This window comes from Chiloscyllium plagiosum, unplaced genomic scaffold (genome assembly GCF_037043375.1).
Source record: "Chiloscyllium plagiosum isolate Xiang-an unplaced genomic scaffold, Cpla_swu_hap1 HiC_scaffold_46, whole genome shotgun sequence".
NCBI lineage: Eukaryota > Metazoa > Chordata > Chondrichthyes > Orectolobiformes > Hemiscylliidae > Chiloscyllium > Chiloscyllium plagiosum.
The window spans coordinates 10,467,281-10,489,061 of NW_028270184.1; the positions used below are offsets into that span (position 1 = coordinate 10,467,281).

Sequence of the window (21,781 nt, forward strand, 5' to 3'; positions counted from 1 at the left end):
CCCTAGTGTTATACAGCGACAGACCCGTCCCCACCCGTACTGTACCCCAGTGTTATACAGTCACAGACCTGTCCCCACCAGCACTGTACCCCAGTGTTATACAGCGACAGACCTGTCCCCACCAGCACTGTACCCCAGTGTTATACAGTGACAGACCTGTCCCCACCTGTACTGTACCCCAGTGTTATACAGGGACAGACCTGTCCCCACCAGTACTGTACCCCAGTGTTATACACCAACAGACCTGTCCCCATCAGTACTGTACCCCAGTGTTATAAAGTGACAGACCTGTCCCCACCACTACTGTACCCCAGTGTTATACAGTGACAGGCCTGGCCCCACCAGTACTGCACCCCAGTGTTATACAGTGACAGGCCTGGCCCCACCAGTACTGTACCCCAGTGTTATACAGTGACAGACCTGTCCCCACCACTACTGTACCCCAGTGTTATACAGTGACAGGCCTGGCCCCACCAGTACTGCACCCCAGTGTTATACAGTGACAGGCCTGGCCCCACCTGTACAGTACCCCAGTGTTATACAGTGACAGGCCTGGCCCCACCTGTACTGCACCCCAGTGTTATATTGTAACTGACCTGTCCCCACCAGTACTGTACCCCAGTGTTACACAGCGACAGACCTGTCCCCACCAGTACTGTACCCCAGTGTTATACAGTGACAGACCTGTCCCCACCAGTACTGTACCCCAGTGTTATACAGTGACAGACCTGTCCCCACCAGTACTGTACCCCAGTGTTATACAGCGACAGACCTGTCCTCACCAGTACTGTACCCCAGTGTTATACAGCGACAGACCTGTCCCCACCCGTACTGTACCGCAGTGTTATACAGTGACAGACCTGGCCCCACCCGTACTGTACCCCAGTGTTATACAGCGACAGACCTGGCCCCACCCGTACTGTACCCCAGTGTTATACAGCGACAGACCTGTCCCCACCCGTACTGTACCCCAGTGTTATACAGTGACAGACCTGGCCCCACCCGTACTGTACCCCAGTGTTATACAGCGACAGACCTGTCCCCACCCGTACTGTACCGCAGTGTTATACAGTGACAGAACTGGCCCCACCCGTACTGTACCCCAGTGTTATACAGTGACAGACCTGGCCCCACCCGTACTGTACCCCAGTGTTATACAGTGACAGACCTGTCCCCACCAGTACTGTACCCCGGTGTTATACAGTGACAGACCTGTCCCCACCAGTACTGTACCCCAGTGTTATACAGCGACAGACCTGGCCCCACCCGTACTGTACCCCAGTGTTATACAGCGACAGACCTGTCCCCACCCGTACTGTACCCCAGTGTTATACAGTGACAGACCTGGCCCCACCCGTACTGTACCCCAGTGTTATACAGCGACAGACCTGTCCCCACCCGTACTGTACCGCAGTGTTATACAGTGACAGAACTGGCCCCACCCGTACTGTACCCCAGTGTTATACAGTGACAGACCTGGCCCCACCCGTACTGTACCCCAGTGTTATACAGCGACAGACCTGGCCCCACCCGTACTGTACCCCAGTGTTATACAGTGACAGACCTGTCCCCACCAGTACTGTACCCCGGTGTTATACAGTGACAGACCTGTCCCCACCAGTACTGTACCGCAGTGTTATACAGTGACAGACCTGTCCCCACCCGTACTGTACCCCAGTGTTATACAGTAACAGACCTGTCCCCACCAGTACTGTACCCCAGTGTTATACAGTGACAGGCCTGTCCCCACCAGTACTGTACCGCAGTGTTATACAGTGACAGACCTGTCCCCACCAGTACTGTACCCCAGTGTTATACAGTGACAGGCCTGTCCCCACCAGTACTGTACCGCAGTGTTATACAGTGACAGGCCTGTCCCCACCAGTACTGTACCGCAGTGTTATACAGTGACAGACCTGTCCCCACCAGTACTGTACCGCAGTGTTACACAGGGACAGACCGGTCCCAACCAGTACTGTACCCCAGTGTTATACAGGGACAGACCGGTCCCCACCAGTACTGTACCCCACTGTTATACAGTGACAGACCTGTCCCCACCAGTACTGTACCCCGGTGTTATACAGTGACAGACCTGTCCCCACCAGTACTGTACCGCAGTGTTATACAGTGACAGACCTGTCCCCACCCGTACTGTACCCCAGTGTTATACAGTAACAGACCTGTCCCCACCAGTACTGTACCCCAGTGTTATACAGTGACAGGCCTGTCCCCACCAGTACTGTACCGCAGTGTTATACAGTGACAGACCTGTCCCCACCAGTACTGTACCCCAGTGTTATACAGTGACAGGCCTGTCCCCACCAGTACTGTACCGCAGTGTTATACAGTGACAGGCCTGTCCCCACCAGTACTGTACCGCAGTGTTATACAGTGACAGACCTGTCCCCACCAGTACTGTACCGCAGTGTTACACAGGGACAGACCGGTCCCAACCAGTACTGTACCCCAGTGTTATACAGGGACAGACCGGTCCCCACCAGTACTGTACCCCACTGTTATACAGTGACAGACCTGTCCCCACCAGTACTGTACCCCAGTGTTATACAGGGACAGACCTGTCCCCACCAGTACTGTACCCCAGTGTTATACAGGGACAGACCTGTCCCCACCAGTACTGTACCCCAGTGTTATACAGGGACAGACCTGTCCCCACCAGTACTGTACCGCAGTGTTATACAGGGACAGACCTGTCCCCACCAGTACTGTACCCCAGTGTTATACAGCGACAGACCTGTCCCCATCAGTACTGTACCGCAGTGTTATACAGCGACAGACCTGTCCCCACCACTACTGTACCGCAGTGTTATACAGCGACAGACCTGTCCCCACCCGTACTGTACCCCAGTGTTATACAGCGACAGACCTGTCCCCACCCGTACTGTACCCCAGTGTTATACAGTGACAGACCTGTCCCCACCAGTACTGTACCCCAGTGTTATACAGGGACAGACCTGTCCCCACCCGTACTGTACCCCAGTGTTATACAGTGACAGACCTGTCCCCACCAGTACTGTACCCCAGTGTTATAAAGTGACAGACCTGTCCCCACCACTACTGTACCCCAGTGTTATACAGCGACAGACCTGTCCCCACCAGTACTGTACCCCAGTGTTATATAGTGACAGACCCGTCCCCACCAGTACTGTACCCCAGTGTTATACAGCAACAGACCCATCCCCACCAGTACTGTACCCCAGTGTTATACAGTGACAGACCTGTCCCCACCAGTACTGTACCCCAGTGTTATACAGTGACAGACCTGTCCCCACCAGTACTGCACCCCAGTGTTATACAGCGACAGACCCATCCCCACCAGTACTGTACCCCAGTGTTATACAGTGACAGACCTGTCCCCACCAGTACTGTACCCCAGTGTTATACAGTGACAGGCCTGTCCCCACCTGTACTGTACCACAGTGTTATACAGCAACAGACCTGTCCCCACCAGTACTGTACCCCAGTGTTATACAGCGACAGACCTGTCCCCACCTGTACTGTACCACAGTGTTATACAGCAACAGACCTGTCCCAACCAGTACTGTACCCCAGTGTTATACAGCGACAGACCTGTCCCCACCAGTACTGTACCCCAGTGTTATACAGTGACAGACCTATCCCCACCAGTACCTTACCCAGGGGATATACAGTGACAGACCTGTCCCCACCAGTACCGTACCCCAGTGTTATACAGCGACAGACCTGTCCCCACCAGTACCGTACCCCAGTGTTATACAGTGACAGACCCGTCCCCACCAGTACTGTACCCCAGTGTTATACAGCGACAGACCTGTCCCCACCAGTACTGTACCCCAGTGTTATACAGCGACAGACCTGTCCCCACCAGTACTGTACCCCAGTGTTATACAGTGACAGGCCTGGCCCCACCCGTACTGTACCCCAGTGTTATACAGGGACAGACCTGTCCCCACCAGTACTGTACCCCAGTGTTATACACCAACAGACCTGTCCCCATCAGTACTGTACCCCAGTGTTATAAAGTGACAGACCTGTCCCCACCACTACTGTACCCCAGTGTTATACAGCGACAGACCTGTCCCCACCAGTACTGTACCCCAGTGTTATAAAGTGACAGACCCGTCCCCACCAGTACTGTACCCCAGTGTTATACAGCAACAGACCCATCCCCACCAGTACTGTACCCCAGTGTTATACAGTGACAGACCTGTCCCCACCAGTACTGTACCCCAGTGTTATACAGTGACAGACCTGTCCCCACCAGTACTGTACCCCAGTGTTATACAGTGACAGGCCTGGCCCCACCAGTACCGTACCCCAGTGTTATACAGTGACAGACCTGTCCCCACCCGTACTGTACCCTAGTGTTATACAGCGACAGACCCGTCCCCACCCGTACTGTACCGCAGTGTTATACAGTGACAGACCTGTCCCCACCAGTACTGTACCCCAGTGTTATACAGTCACAGACCTGTCCCCACCAGCACTGTACCCCAGTGTTATACAGCGACAGACCTGTCCCCACCAGCACTGTACCCCAGTGTTATACAGTGACAGACCTGTCCCCACCTGTACTGTACCCCAGTGTTATACAGGGACAGACCTGTCCCCACCACTACTGTACCGCAGTGTTATACAGCGACAGACCTGTCCCCACCCGTACTGTACCCCAGTGTTATACAGCGACAGACCTGTCCCCACCCGTACTGTACCCCAGTGTTATACAGTGACAGACCTGTCCCCACCAGTACTGTACCCCAGTGTTATACAGGGACAGACCTGTCCCCACCCGTACTGTACCCCAGTGTTATACAGTGACAGACCTGTCCCCACCAGTACTGTACCCCAGTGTTATAAAGTGACAGACCTGTCCCCACCACTACTGTACCCCAGTGTTATACAGCGACAGACCCATCCCCACCAGTACTGTACCCCAGTGTTATACAGTGACAGACCTGTCCCCACCAGTACTGTACCCCAGTGTTATACAGCGACAGACCCATCCCCACCAGTACTGTACCCCAGTGTTATACAGTGACAGGCCTGTCCCCACCTGTACTGTACCACAGTGTTATACAGCAACAGACCTGTCCCCACCAGTACTGTACCCCAGTGTTATACAGTGACAGACCTGTCCCCACCAGTACTGTACCCCAGTGTTATACAGCGACAGACCCATCCCCACCAGTACTGTACCCCAGTGTTATACAGTGACAGGCCTGTCCCCACCTGTACTGTACCACAGTGTTATACAGCAACAGACCTGTCCCCACCAGTACTGTACCCCAGTGTTATACAGCGACAGACCTGTCCCCACCAGTACTGTACCCCAGTGTTATACAGTGACAGACCTATCCCCACCAGTACCGTACCCAGGGGATATACAGTGACAGACCTGTCCCCACCAGTACCGTACCCCAGTGTTATACAGCGACAGACCTGTCCCCACCAGTACCGTACCCCAGTGTTATACAGTGACAGACCCGTCCCCACCAGTACTGTACCCCAGTGTTATACAGCGACAGACCTGTCCCCACCAGTACTGTACCCCAGTGTTATACAGCGACAGACCTGTCCCCACCAGTACTGTACCCCAGTGTTATACAGTGACAGGCCTGGCCCCACCCGTACTGTACCCCAGTGTTATACAGGGACAGACCTGTCCCCACCAGTACTGTACCCCAGTGTTATACAGCGACAGGCCTGTCCCCACCAGTACTGTACCCCAGTGTTATACACCAACAGACCTGTCCCCATCAGTACTGTACCCCAGTGTTATAAAGTGACAGACCTGTCCCCACCACTACTGTACCCCAGTGTTATACAGCGACAGACCTGTCCCCACCAGTACTGTACCCCAGTGTTATAAAGTGACAGACCCGTCCCCACCAGTACTGTACCCCAGTGTTATACAGCAACAGACCCATCCCCACCAGTACTGTACCCCAGTGTTATACAGTGACAGACCTGTCCCCACCAGTACTGTACCCCAGTGTTATACAGTGACAGACCTGTCCCCACCCGTACTGTACCCCAGTGTTATACAGTGACAGACCTGTCCCCACCAGTACTGTACCCCAGTGTTATACAGTGACAGGCCTGGCCCCACCAGTACCGTATCCCAGTGTTATACAGTGACAGACCTGTCCCCACCCGTACTGTACCCTAGTGTTATACAGCGACAGACCCGTCCCCACCCGTACTGTACCGCAGTGTTATACAGTGACAGACCTGTCCCCACCAGTACTGTACCCCAGTGTTATACAGTCACAGACCTGTCCCCACCAGCACTGTACCCCAGTGTTATACAGCGACAGACCTGTCCCCACCAGCACTGTACCCCAGTGTTATACAGTGACAGACCTGTCCCCACCTGTACTGTACCCCAGTGTTATACAGGGACAGACCTGTCCCCACCAGTACTGTACCCCAGTGTTATACACCAACAGACCTGTCCCCATCAGTACTGTACCCCAGTGTTATAAAGTGACAGACCTGTCCCCACCACTACTGTACCCCAGTGTTATACAGTGACAGGCCTGGCCCCACCAGTACTGCACCCCAGTGTTATACAGTGACAGGCCTGGCCCCACCAGTACTGTACCCCAGTGTTATACAGTGACAGACCTGTCCCCACCACTACTGTACCCCAGTGTTATACAGTGACAGGCCTGGCCCCACCAGTACTGCACCCCAGTGTTATACAGTGACAGGCCTGGCCCCACCTGTACAGTACCCCAGTGTTATACAGTGACAGGCCTGGCCCCACCTGTACTGCACCCCAGTGTTATATTGTAACTGACCTGTCCCCACCAGTACTGTACCCCAGTGTTACACAGCGACAGACCTGTCCCCACCAGTACTGTACCCCAGTGTTATACAGTGACAGACCTGTCCCCACCAGTACTGTACCCCAGTGTTATACAGTGACAGACCTGTCCCCACCAGTACTGTACCCCAGTGTTATACAGCGACAGACCTGTCCTCACCAGTACTGTACCCCAGTGTTATACACCGACAGACCTGTCCCCACCCGTACTGTACCGCAGTGTTATACAGTGACAGAACTGGCCCCACCCGTACTGTACCCCAGTGTTATACAGTGACAGAGCCTGCCCCACCCGTACTGTACCCCAGTGTTATACAGCGACAGACCTGGCCCCACCCGTACTGTACTCCAGTGTTATACAGCGACAGACCCGTCTCCACCAGTACTGTACCCCGGTGTTATACAATGACAGACCTGTCCTCACCAGTACTGTATCCCAGTGTTATACAGCGACAGACCCGTCTCCACCAGTACTGTACCCCGGTGTTATACAATGACAGACCTGTCCTCACCAGTACTGTATCCCGGTGTTATACAGTGACTGACCTGTCCTCACCCGTACTGTACCCCAGTGTTATACAGTGACAGACCAGCCCCCACCAGTACTGTACCCCAGTGTTATATAGTGACAGACCTGTCCCCACCCGTACTGTACCCCAGTGTTATACAGAGACAGACCTGTCCCCACCAGTACTGTACCCCAGTGTTATACAGCGACAGACCTGTCCCCACCCGTACTGTACCCCAAAGTTATACAGCGACAGACCTGTCCCCACCAGTATTGTACCCCAGTGTTACACAGCGACAGACCTGTCCTCACCAGTACTGTACCCCAGTGTTATACAGTGACAGACCTGTCCCCACCCGTACTGTACCCCAGTGTTATACAGCGACAGACCCGTCCCCACCAGTACTGTACCGCAGTGTTATGCAGTGACAGACCTGTCCCCACCAGGAATGTATCCCGGTGTAGTACAGTGACAGACCTGTCCCCACCAGTACTGTACCCCAGTGTTATACAGCGACAGACCCGTCCCCACCAGTACTGTACCGCAGTGTTATGCAGTGACAGACCTGTCCCCACCAGGAATGTATCCCGGTGTAGTACAGTGACAGACCTGTCCCCACCAGGACTGTATCCCGGTGTTATACAGTGACAGACCTGTCCCCACCAGGACTGTATCCCGGTGTTATACAGTGACAGACCTGTCCCCACCAGGACTGTATCCCGGTGTTATACAGTGGCAGACCTGTCCTCACCAGTACTGTACCACAGTGTTATACAGAGACAGACCTGTCCCCACCAGTACTGTACCCCAGTGTTATACAGCGACAGACCTGTCCCCACCCGTACTGCACCCCTGGTGTTATACAGCGACAGACCCGTCCCCACCAGTACTGTACCCCTGTGTTATATAGCGACAGACCTGTCCCCACCCGTACTGTATCCCGGTGTTATACAGTGACAGACCTGTCCCCAACAGGACTGTATCCTGGTGTTATACAGTGGCAGACCTGTCGCCACCAGTACTGTACCCCAGTGTTATATAGTGACCGACCTGTCCCCACCAGTACTGTACCCCAGTGTTATATAGTGACAGACCTGTCCCCACCAGTACTGTACCCCAGTGTTATACAGTGACAGACCTGTCCCCACCCGTACTGTACCCCAGTGTTATACAGCGACAGACCTGTCGCCACCCGTACTGTACCCCAGTGTTATACAGTGACAGACCCGTCCACACCAGTACTGTACCCCAGTGTTATACAGTGACAGACCTGTCCCCACCCGTACTGTACCCCAGTGTTATACAGTGACAGACCCGTCCCCACCAGTACTGTACCCCAGTGTTATACAGTGACAGACCTGTCCCCACCCGTACTGTACCCCAGTGTTATACAGTGACAGACCCGTCCCCACCAGTACTGTACCCCAGTGTTATACAGTGACAGACCCGTCCCCACCAGCACTGTACCCCAGTGTTATACAGTGACAGACCTGTCCCCACCAGTACTGTACCGCAGTGTTATACAGTGACAGGCCTGTCCCCACCAGTACTGTACCCCAGTGTTATACAGTGACAGACATGTCCCCACCAGTACTGTGCCCCAGTGTTATACAGTGACAGACCTGTCCCCACCAGTACTGTGCCCCAGTGTTATACAGCGACAGACCTGTCCCCACCCGTACTGTGCCCCAGTATTATACAGCAACAGACCTGTCCCCACCCGTACTGTACCCCAGTGTTATACAGCGACAGACCTGTCCCCACCCGTACTGTGCCCCAGTGTTATACAGCGACAGACCTGTCCCCACCAGTACTGTACCCCAAAGTTATACAGCGACAGACCTGTCCCTACCAGTACTGTACCCAGTGTTATACAGCGACAGACCCGTCCCCACCAGTACTGTACCCCAAAGTTATACAGCGACAGACCTGTCCCCACCAGTACTGTACCCCAGTGTTACACAGCGACAGACCTGTCCTCACCAGTACTGTACCCCAGTGTTATACAGTGACAGACCTGTCCCCACCCGTACTGTACCCCAGTGTTATACAGCGACAGACCTGTCCCCACCAGGACTGTACCCCAGTGTTATACAGCGACAGACCCGTCCCCACCAGGACTGTACCCCAGTGTTATACAGCGACAGACCTGTCCCCACCCGTACTGTACCGCAGTGTTATGCAGTGACAGACCTGTCCCCACCAGGACTGTATCCCGGTGTTATACAGTGACAGACCTGTCCCCACCAGGACTGTATCCCGGTGTTATACAGTGGCAGACCTGTCCTCACCAGTACTGCACCCCAGTGTTATACAGTGGCAGACCTGTCCCCACCCGTACTGTACCGCAGTGTTATGCAGAGACAGACCTGTCCCCACCAGTACTGTACCCCAGTGTTATACAGCGACAGACCTGTCCCCACCCGTACTGCACCCCAGTGTTATACAGCGACAGACCCGTCCCCACCAGTACTGTACCCCTGTGTTATACAGCGACAGACCTGTCCCCACCCGTACTGTATCCCGGTGTTATACAGTGACAGACCTGTCCCCAACAGGACTGTATCCTGGTGTTATACAGTGGCAGACCTGTCCCCACCTGTACTGTACCCCAGTGTTATACAGCGACAGACCTGTCGCCACCAGTACTGTACCCCAGTGTTATATAGTGACCGACCTGTCCCCACCAGTACTGTACCCCAGTGTTATATAGTGACAGACCTGTCCCCACCAGTACTGTACCCCAGTGTTATACAGTGACAGACCCGTCCCCACCAGTACTGTACCCCAGTGTTATACAGCGACAGACCTGTCGCCACCCGTACTGTACCCCAGTGTTATACAGTGACAGACCTGTCCCCACCCGTACTGTACCCCAGTGTTATACAGTGACAGACCTGTCCCCACCAGTACTGTACCCCAGTGTTATACAGTGACAGACCCATCCCCACCAGTACTGTACCCAGTGTTATACAGTGACAGACCTGTCCCCACCAGCACTGTACCCCAGTGTTATACAGTGACAGACCTGTCCCCACCAGTACTGTACCGCAGTGTTATACAGTGACAGGCCTGTCCCCACCAGTACTGTACCCCAGTATTATACAGCGACAGACCTGTCCCCACCCGTACTGTACCCCAGTGTTATACAGTGACAGACCTGTCCCCACCAGTACTGTACCCCAGTGTTATACAGTGACAGACCCGTCCCCACCAGTACTGCACCCCGGTGTTATACAGTAACAGACCTGTCCCCACCAGTACTGTGCCCCAGTGTTATACAGTGACAGACCTGTCCCCACCAGTACTGTGCCCCAGTGTTATACAGCGACAGACCTGTCCCCACCCGTACTGTGCCCCAGTATTATACAGCGACAGACCTGTCCCCACCCGTACTGTACCCCAGTGTTATACAGCGACAGACCTGTCCCCACCCGTACTGTGCCCCAGTGTTATACAGCGACAGACCTGTCCCCACCCGTACTGTGCCCCAGTGTTATACAGCGACAGACCTGTCCCCACCAGTACTGTACCCCAAAGTTATACAGCGACAGACCTGTCCCCACCAGTACTGTACCCAGTGTTATACAGCGACAGACCCGTCCCCACCAGTACTGTACCCCAAAGTTATACAGCGACAGACCTGTCCCCACCAGTACTGTACCCCAGTGTTACACAGCGACAGACCTGTCCTCACCAGTACTGTACCCCAGTGTTATACAGTGACAGACCTGTCCCCACCAGTACTGTACCCCAGTGTTATACAGTGACAGACCTGTCCCCACCCGTACTGTACCCCAGTGTTATACAGCGACAGACCTGTCCCCACCAGGACTGTACCCCAGTGTTATACAGCGACAGACCCGTCCCCACCAGGACTGTACCCCAGTGTTATACAGCGACAGACCTGTCCCCACCCGTACTGTACCGCAGTGTTATGCAGTGACAGACCTGTCCCCACCAGGACTGTATCCCGGTGTTATACAGTGACAGACCTGTCCCCACCAGGACTGTATCCCGGTGTTATACAGTGGCAGACCTGTCCTCACCAGTACTGCACCCCAGTGTTATACAGTGGCAGACCTGTCCTCACCAGTACTGCACCCGTGTTATACAGCGACAGACCCGTCCCCACCAGTACTGTACCCCTGTGTTATACAGCGACAGACCTGTCCCCACCCGTACTGTATCCCGGTGTTATGCAGTGACAGACCTGTCCCCACCAGGACTGTATCCCGGTGTTATACAGTGACAGACCTGTCCCCACCAGGACTGTATCCCGGTGTTATACAGTGACAGACCTGTCCCCACCAGGACTGTATCCCGGTGTTATACAGTGGCAGACCTGTCCTCACCAGTACTGCACCCCAGTGTTATACAGCGACAGACCCGTCCCCACCAGTACTGTACCCCTGTGTTATACAGCGACAGACCTGTCCCCACCTGTACTGTACCCCAGTGTTATACAGCGACAGACCCGTCCCCACCAGTACTGTACCCCAAAGTTATACAGCGACAGACCTGTCCCCACCAGTACTGTACCCCAGTGTTACACAGCGACAGACCTGTCCTCACCAGTACTGTACCCCAGTGTTATACAGTGACAGACCTGTCCCCACCCGTACTGTACCCCAGTGTTATACAGCGACAGACCTGTCCCCACCAGGACTGTACCCCAGTGTTATACAGCGACAGACCCGTCCCCACCAGGACTGTACCCCAGTGTTATACAGCGACAGACCTGTCCCCACCCGTACTGTACCGCACTGTTATACAGCGACAGACCTGTCCCCAGCAGTACTGTACCCCAGTGTTATACAGCGACAGACCTGTGCCCAGCTGTGTGGTAACAGTGTTGGATGTGTTTCAGTGTTAGTGATGTCCCTGTGCCTACAGGTACGTGTCTATGACCCCAGCTCTCCGCAGCGCAGACCTGTTCTGGAGATGACGTACGATGAATATCCCTTAACCGCCATGTCCTTGACACCTGATGGCAAGTGAGTGTAGAGGGAGCTTTACTCTGTATCTAACCCCGTGCTGTCCCTGTCCTGGGAGTGTTTGATGGGGGATAGTGTAGAGGGAGCTTTACTCTGTATCTAACCCCTTGCTGTCCCTGTCCTGGGAGGGTTTGATGGGGGGACAGTGTAGAGGGAGCTGTACTCTGTATCTAACCTCATGCTGTCTCTGTCCTGGGGAGTGTTTGATGGGGGACAGTGTAGAGGGCACTTTACTCTGTATCTAACCCCGTGCTGTCCCTGTCCTGGGGAGTGTTTGATGGGGGGGACAGTGTAGAGGGAGCTTTACTCTGTATCTAACCCCGTGCTGTCTCTGTCCTGGGGAGTGTTTGAGTTACACTGTTAGCCTGTCCTTAATTGTCCTACCGGGCAATGAGTGCCATGCAGTGACCTCTCCAATGTCAGGGGTCCAGCAGCTCTCTCGTGCACAGTAAGATCCCAGAATAGGCACCAGTGCAGGGATTGCAGCCTTGCCGTTGGTTGTGAGGGTAGGTTCCTGGTGCAAGGACGGAAATGCGTCGCTCCCACTGGGCCAGGCCGAGATTCCTGCTCCGTCCCGTTCAGTTGCGAGTCTGCCGACACCGCCTGGTCCCGCACCCGTCCAGAGAGGCTCTGCTCGGACGGAGGTGAGGCGTCCTCGAGAGGGTGTGCAATGGAGCGAGGTTGGTGGGGTCGCCACGGCGACGGGGTTTTGGATAGGACAAGATGGAGTGGGCCGCAGCCGCGTCTCTGACAGTGCCCTTTTCCTCCTGCAGCTCGGTCGTCGTGGGTAACACGCACGGACAGGTGGCTGTCCTGGATGTCCGGAAAGGTGAGGGGGTGCCTCTCCCGTTCCCCATTCCCGGCCTCCGCCCGGCCAGTTCCTGGTGGGTTGAATCTCGGATTGGGAACCAACCGGGAGCGCGGTTCCTCATGTAATATCGCCAATAGGCTCATTGTCGGAACAGGAGAAGGCCATTCGGCCCCCATTAGACAGGAATGCAAAGGCCATTCAGCCCCACTGGTGCCTGCTAGACAGGGACAGGAGAAAAGCCAAATCAGCTTCCCATCCCGTCTGTCACACAGAAACAGGAGGACATCATACCTGGGCCTCACATAGAACCTGTCAACATGGAAATTTTTATCAATGATTTGGATGCGAGCATAAGAGGTACAGTTAGTAAGTTTGCAGATGACACCAAAGTTGGAGGTGTAGTGGACAGCAAAGAGGGTTACCTCAGATTACAACAGGATCTGGACAAGATGGGCCAATGGGCTGAGAAGTGGCAGATGGAGTTTAATTTAGATAAATGTGAGGTGCTGCATTTTGGGAAAGCAAATCAGAGCAGGACTTATACACTTAATGGTAAGGTCCTGGGGAGTGTGGCTAAACAAAGAGACCTTGGAGTGCAGGTTCATAGCTCCTTGAAAGTGGAGTCGCAGGTAGATCGGATAGTGAAGAAGGCGTTTGGTATGCTTTCCTTTATTGGTCAGAGTATTGAGTACAGGAGTTGGGAGGTCATGTTGCGGGTGTACAGGACGTTGGTTAGGCCACTGTTGGAAAATTGTGTGCAATTCTGGTCTCCTTCCTATTGGAAAGATGTTGTGAAACTTGAAAGGGTTCAGAAAAGATTTACAAGGATGTTGCCAGGGTTGGAGGGTATGAGCTACAGGGAGAGGCTGAACAGGCTGTGGCTGTTTTCCCTGGAGCGTCGGAGGCTGAGGGGTGACCTTGTCGACGTTTGCAAAATCATGAGGGGCATGGATAGGGTAAATAGACAAAGTCTTTTCCCTGGGTGGGGGAGTCCAGAACTAGAGGGGCATAGGTTTAGGGTGAGAGGGGAAAGATATAAAAGAGACCTAAGGGGCAACGTTTTCACCCAGAGGGTGGTGCGTGTGTGGAATGAGCTGCCAGAGGAATTGGTGGAGGCTGGTACAATGACAACATTTAAAAGGCATCTGGATGGGGACAGGAATAGGAAGGGTTTGGAGGGATACAGGCCAAGAGCTGCAAATTTAGGATATCTGGTTAGCATGGGCGAGTTGGACCCAAGGGTCTGTTTCCTGCTGAACCTCTCTTTGATTCTAACAGAGCAGGAACAGTAAGCTGTCCAAAAGGGCAATGGGATGAATGGAGAGGAGCTTGGAAGACCTGCAGTGCCTTGAGACACGTGTGAGGCCCACAAATCAAGTGCTTGCTTTTGTAGATCGGTCCCATTCCATCCTGGAGCAGACCTCCAGCCTGATGCCAGGCCCTATTATTGTGGCTGTCACGTTCTCGTGCTAAACCTGAAGGCATGGAGACACTCTCCATTTCCCACCGCCCACCGGTGGGGGAAGTTGGGAATAGTCTGAGATGCCGAGGGGGTTGATAAATGGTAGCGGTTCCAGCGCGGTCAGCCGGGCAGAGCCTGGGAAGTTGGAAGAGAGTGATTGTAGGGGGTGGTTGTGTCTGACGGGACTTCGCTGACCGTCCTGTCTGCTGTCGCCCGCAGGGAAGCTGCTGAAGTGCCTGAAAGGCCAGGCCGGGAGTATCCGCAGTATCCAAACTCACCGCAGCCTGCCCTTGGTGGCCTCCTGTGGGCTGGATCGCTTCCTGCGGATACATGACCTGGGCAGCAAGGAACTGCTTCACAAGGTGAGGGGGCCAGCTCGGAGCCCATTCACGCACTGACACGCCCACCGTCCACACACATCCCCCCCCCCCCCCCTGCTTGGAGCCTATTCACACCCCACACCCCCGCTCGGAGCCCATTCACACCCCCAGCCCCCCGCTCGGAGCCCATTCACGCACCGACACGCCCACCGTCCACACTCCCACCCTCGCTCGGAGCCCATTCATGCACCAACACCTCCACCGTCCACACCCCCCCCACCCCCGCTCTGACCCCTGTCAACACCCCCACACCCTGCTCGGAGCCCATTGACGCCCCGCCCTGACCCGAACCCGCTCCGACCCGACCCCACTCTGACCCCGCCCACGCCACCACCCTCACTGTGACCTCCCAGCATTGACTCCATCCACAGCACCCCAGGCAGTTTGTGACGCCCTAACCAGTCAGAGATCCCCCACTCACCCTGCCCCACCCTCCGAGTAATCCCACACCCTGCTCCTATAGTGCCCCTTCACCCTCCATCCGCAGAGATCTCGCTGCACCTTTATCTGCTCCCCTCGAGAGATGCTACGCCCCTCTCTCACCCCAGAATACTCCAGCAAACCCCTCCCCAGAGAGATTCCACACCCCACCCACACCCCCAACCTCACTTTCCCAGCCCCCCCCCCCAGCAAAAGAGCTTTCTCCCACCCCCTCTGAGGGATGACAGTCGTAACCACCGCACCCTTAATTGAGAGATTCCACCTCCCCCTCCCCCTGGAGATTTTGTCCACCCGGAGGGGTGGGGCCTAATCAGGCAGAGGTCTGGACGGTGCGGGGGAGGGGAGAATTAATCAGGTGGAGGACGGGGTTTTTGTTTGGGGTGGGGGCGGCGAGGAAGGTGTTATCAATTTGTGGTCCTGGGGCGGTGGCTGTCTGGGGAAGTAGGGGCGAGTTGTGGGGTGGGTGTCTGCGGCTGGCTGAGGGGTGTGAAACCAATATGGAGCCCTTTGTTCACCCTGTGCCTTGCTGCCCTTGTCAAGGTCTACCTGAAATCCCGGCTGAACTGTGTCCTGTTGACAAACCAAGAGAACTGGGAGGTAAGTGACACACACCGCGGTCGGGTAAGGAGCTGGGTATTAACACGGGACCCCCTCAGCACTGACCCTCCGACAGTGCGGCGCTCCCTCAGCACTGACCATCTGACAGTGCGGCGCTCCCTCAGCACTGACCCTCCGACAGTGTGGCGCTCCCTCAGCGCTGACCCTCCGACAGTGCGGCGCTCCCTCAGCACTGACCCTCCGACAGTGCGGCGCTCCCTCAGCACTGACCCTCCGACAGTGCGGCGCTCCCTCAGCACTGACCCTCCGACAGTGCGGCGCTCCCTCAGCACTGACCCTCCGACAGTGCGGCGCTCCCTCAGCACTGACCCTCCGACAGTGCGGCGCTCCCTCAGCACTGACCCTCCGACAGTGCGGCGCTCCCTGAGCACTGACCCTCCGACAGTGCGGCGCTCCCTCAGCACTGACCCTCCGACAGTGCGGCGCTCCCTCAGCACTGACCCCCCGACAGTGCGGCGCTCCCTCAGCACTGACCCTCCGACAGTGCGGAGCTCCCTCAGCACTGACCCTCCGACAGTGCAGCACTCCCTCAGCACTGACCCTCCGACAGTGCAGCACTCCCTCAGTACTGACCCTCCGACAGTGCGGCGCTCCCTCAGCACTGACCCTCCGACAGTGCAGCACTCCCTCAGCACTGACCCTCCGACAGTGCTGCACTCCCTCAGCACTGACCCTCCGACAGTGCAGCACTCCCTCAGTACTGACCCTCCGACAGTGCGGCGCTCCCTCAGCACTGACCCTCCGACAGTGCGGCGCTCCCTCAGCACTGACCCTCCGACAGTGCGGCGTTCCCTCAGCACTGACCCTCCGACAGTGCGGCACTCCCTCAGCACTGACCGTCCGACAGTGCGGCACTCCCTCAGTACTGACCCTCCGACAGTGCGGCGCTCCCTCAGCACTGACCCTCCGACAGTGCGGCGCTCCCTCAGCACTGACCCTCCGACAGTGCGGCGCTCCCTCAGCACTGACCCTCCGACAGTGCGGCGCTCCCTCAGCACTGACCCTCCGACAGTGCGGCGCTCCCTCAGCACTGACCCTCCGACAGTGCGGCGCTCCCTCAGCACTGACCCTCCGACAGTGCGGCGCTCCCTCAGTACTGACCCTCCGACAGTGCGGCGCTCCCTCAGTACTGACCCTCCGACAGTGTGGCACTCCCTCAGCACTGACCCTCCGACAGTGCGGCACTCCCTCAGCACTGACCCTCCGACAGTGAGGCTTTTGTTTTCTGATGTACTAGGCAGTTCAGTTTGAACATGCTTTTCCTATGAAACTCCACGTTCCCGTTGTGTGACTGTCACCCTCCCGCTGGTTAGCTGGGTGTGGGATGCTGTTTGAGTAGCTATCAGAGAACGGACTCAGCTGACAGTTGAAAGCAGAAGACAATTACTGACAGATTATATCGACTTGGTTTCTGCTGGTAACTGTTTCTAGCAAGCGATACAGTATGAATTCCAAAACCATGCTATTGAAAGACTTGTCCACGTGATGGGACACATTTATTTAAAGTCAGTTCTGTAGCCCAGTCTACACTGGGTCAGAATTCCTGCTCACCGCAGAGTTAAGGTGCAGCCCCAGTCTCAGGCTGGAGGGGCTGAGTGGCCTCCTCCTGTTAGTACTGGCCCCTCTCTGCCTGTGACTGCTTTAATGTGAAACTGTCGTTTACAAGGAGGAGGTTGAGGAAGGCAGCACGGCGGACGAGGTGAAAGTAGAGTCCGATGAAGATGAAATCTGGGCCTCGATGGTAACTGTGAACGACCGATCTGAGTCAAAGCGGGCCGCCCCACTGCAGGTTACATCCGGGAGGCAGAAGAGGAGGAAGCAAGTGACCCAGGATGCGTAAGGTTCAGCCAGAAGCAACGTTGTCCATTCATATCCCTCAGTAAATCAATTTATTGTCTCTCCTTTTGTAATCCTTTGTCTGGAGATTTTCTTTATTATTTCATGGGTCTTCGGCCCAGCGGGCGGCTGAAAGAAACCTTGCTGTGGTTCTGGAGTCACGCCTAGGCCCAGACTGGGTAAGGACATCAGTGAACTGGGTGGGTTTCTCCCCACACCGGACTCGGGCTGATCATGGGACTCACACTGTACCCTGTCTCTGGGCAGGATTCAAACCCAGCGCTCCAGAACATCAGCGGGGAATTTGGGTCCACAGCCCAGGGGTAATACCACCAGCCTCCCACCCCCACGCACCCTTCCCGTGCGCACATACCCTTCCCACGCATGAACCCGCCCCACCCAGGCATGCACACACTACCCCGCGCACCCACTCTCCCCATACGCCGCCCGACGCCCCCACACACTCCCCACGCACACGCAACTCCCACTCCCCAGCCTGCATATTCACACACCCGCACCACGCACAAGCAACTTCCCCAGGCACCCAACCCAGCGCACGCACCAACCCCATACACCACCACATATACAAGCACACACACCCTCCCTGCATGCGCACACAGCGCCCCATGCCCCAGCACATGCACCCCCCCCAGCTGCACGCACATAACGCGCGCGCACACACACACACACACACCCTGTGCACATGTACCCCCCAATCGCACCCCCAGCACGCACACACCTCCTCCCCGCACACAGGCATCGCCCCAAGTGCGCACGCACCCACACACATGCACCCCACACACACCCTCCCCCCTCCCCGCATACACGTGCACCCTCCCCGCGCGCACGCACTTTCCCTGCACGTGCACACCCATCCCATGCACACGCCCCAGCACATGCACCCTCCCCGCGCACACGCCCCCACTCCACACACCTGCGCACTCCCCGCGCGCACACTGCCCTGTACATGCATGCTCCCCACGCACACGCACCCACCCACGCGCACCCCTCCATGTACATGCATCGCCCCAGCGCGCGCGCACAGCCACACGCACAGGCACCCTTCCCGCACGCACGCAATGCCCCAGCACATACACTCATGCACTGCCGTGCACACACCACCCCAGGTCCTAGCACATGCACGCCCTGTGACCGTGCACCCTCCCCTCGACCACCCCAGCACATTCGCCCCACACACGCAATCCCCACGCCCAAGTGCACGCACAGCCACATGTACATGCACCCCACACCCCAGCACACTGCACGCACATGGACCCGCTACACCCACCCACACAACGGCCCAGAACATAGACCCGTGTAGCGCTGCCCACACACGCACCCTCCCCGCATGCATGCACAGCCACATGCACACGCGATGGCCCACAAACCCGTAAACCCTACTTCCCAGCGCGCGTACACACCAGTCCCATGCGCACACACCCAGCCCCCTCACACACACCCGTTATGCACACACAACCCCCACTCCCCAGTGCACGTATAGCCTCACGCAGATGCACCCTCCCGGCACACATGCACCGCCGCAGCGCGCGCACAGCCCCATGCACCTTTCCCACGTACTCACAACCACCACTAGCCAGCGCACGCGCACCCTCCCTGCCCCAGCACCATCCCCACGCACACGCACCCTCAGCCTGCGCACACACCGCCCCACTTATATGCACCCTCCCACGCAACGCCCCAGCACATACACCCTCTCACACGCACCACCCCCATGCACTCGCACACACAGCACGCACATGCTCCCCCGCCCCCATGCCATGCCCTACGCACACGCACCCTCCGCGTGCACAACCCCCCATACCTCAGTACGCTACACGCAGGCCACACACACATGCACCCTCAGCACGTGCACACACTGCACCCACTCCCCATGCGCATGCAACGCCCCAGCGCACAGACCCACGCAGGACCGCGCATGCACCGCTCCATCCTCTTGCACACGCAACCACCCCACGCACCCCCAGCACAGTCGCAGGCACCGGCACACGTGCACGCACCCACTCCCCATGCACACGCACCACCCAATGCCCCAGCGCATGCACATTCCCCACGCACAGGCACCCTCCCCGCGCGTGCACACCTGTCCCATGCACCCCTCCACCCCAACGCAGCGCCCCATGCACACCCACACACACACCCTGTCCCCACACACATGCACCGCCCCACGCACACACCCCCCATACCACCGCATGCACATGCACCCCCCCACCCCAATGTAGCGCCCCATGCACACCCACCCCTCCCCCCACACACACCCTGTCCACACACACATGCACCGCCCCACACACAAACACCATCCCCACACACATGCTCCCCCACCCCACCGCAAGCACATGCACTCTCCCCGTGCACACGCAACCCCCATGCCCCAACACACACACCTCCCCACACGCGCGCACCGTGTCCAGGCACCCTTATCCCTGCCCGCACACAGCGCCCTAGCACGTACGCCCATGCACCGCCACGTACGCACCACCCCATATCCTAGCACACGCACCTTCTGCACGTGCGGACTCTCCCCGCAAACGCACACCAGACCCACGCACATGCACCACCCCACGCCACGTCCCATGCACACGCACCCTCATCCCCCACACCCACACGTACATGCACCCTCCCCACACGCCCACTACATGCACATGGACCCACTACTCCCCAGCACCGCACCCTCCCCACGCACACGCATCACTCCACACACCCTGCCCTGTGCACACGCACCACCCCATGCACAAGCACATTCAGCACATTCACGCACCCCAACTCCCCGCGCACACGCACAACCCCCACCCAACTCCCCGCGCACACGCACAACCCCCACCCCAACTCCCCGCGCACACGCACAACCCCCACCCAACTCCCCGCGCACACGCAAAACCCCCACCCCACTCCCCGCGCACACGCACAACCCCCACCCAACTCCCCGCGCACACGCACAACCCCCACCCAACTCCCCGCGCACACGCACAACCCCCACCCAACTCCCCGCGCACACGCACAACCCCCACCCAACTCCCCGCGCACACGCAAAACCCCCACCCAACTCCCCGCGCACACGCACAGCCTCACCCCACCTCTCCATGCAAACGCACTTGCCCCATGTGCACACCCCCCCCCCCAACGCGCACGCACCTTCCCACACACACCCAACCTCTAGGCCCCAACACATGCACACTACATGCGCCGCCCGACGTATACGCAACCCCAGCACACGTATCGCCGCACAAACCTCCCCATGTCGCAGCGCTCATGCACATGCATGTCCCCATGCCCCAGCACATGTGCACTCGCACCCTCCCACGTCCCAGCACACGCAGGTGAACCCTCCATACACATGCAGACGGCCCACATACATGTTTAGAGACAAAACAAACTGCAAATGCTGGAATCCAAAGTGGAAAGGCAGGAGGGTGGAAGAACACAGCAAGCCAGGCAGCATCAGGAGGTGGAGAAGTCAATATTTTGGGTGTAACCCTTCTTCAGGACTGGGGGGTGGATGTATGGGGAGCTGCAGATAAAGCGGGTGGTGGGGGCACGGGTGTGAAGTGGGGATAGGTGAAGACAGGTAGAGGGTATGACCTGGTGGTCAATGGGAGGAATTAATCCAGTTGGTGGCGCTCCCTCAGTACTGACCCTCCGACAGTGTGGCACTCCCTCAGCACTGACCCTCCGACAGTGCGGCACTCCCTCAGCACTGACCCTCCGACAGTGAGGCTTTTGTTTTCTGATGTACTAGGCAGTTCAGTTTGAACATGCTTTTCCTATGAAACTCCACGTTCCCGTTGTGTGACTGTCACCCTCCCGCTGGTTAGCTGGGTGTGGGATGCTGTTTGAGTAGCTATCAGAGAACGGACTCAGCTGACAGTTGAAAGCAGAAGACAAT

The 21,781-nt window shown here is 56.9% G+C and overlaps 1 protein-coding gene across 1 annotated transcript in view; it reads left to right on the forward strand.

Annotated features, from left to right (window-relative positions):
- The window catches only part of wdr74 (WD repeat domain 74), a 29,958-nt gene extending 12,017 nt beyond the window's left edge, over positions 1-17,941 (forward strand). Inside the window, exons 7-11 of the mRNA XM_087983827.1 lie at positions 12,232-12,332; positions 13,106-13,161; positions 14,825-14,967; positions 15,967-16,023; positions 17,711-17,941. Coding sequence (XP_087839953.1) covers positions 12,232-12,332; positions 13,106-13,161; positions 14,825-14,967; positions 15,967-16,023; positions 17,711-17,884 — 531 coding nt within the window. The 3' untranslated portion in view covers positions 17,885-17,941. The remainder of the gene's footprint in view (positions 1-12,231; positions 12,333-13,105; positions 13,162-14,824; positions 14,968-15,966; positions 16,024-17,710) is intronic.
- Positions 17,942-21,781: the final 3,840 nt, after the last annotated feature.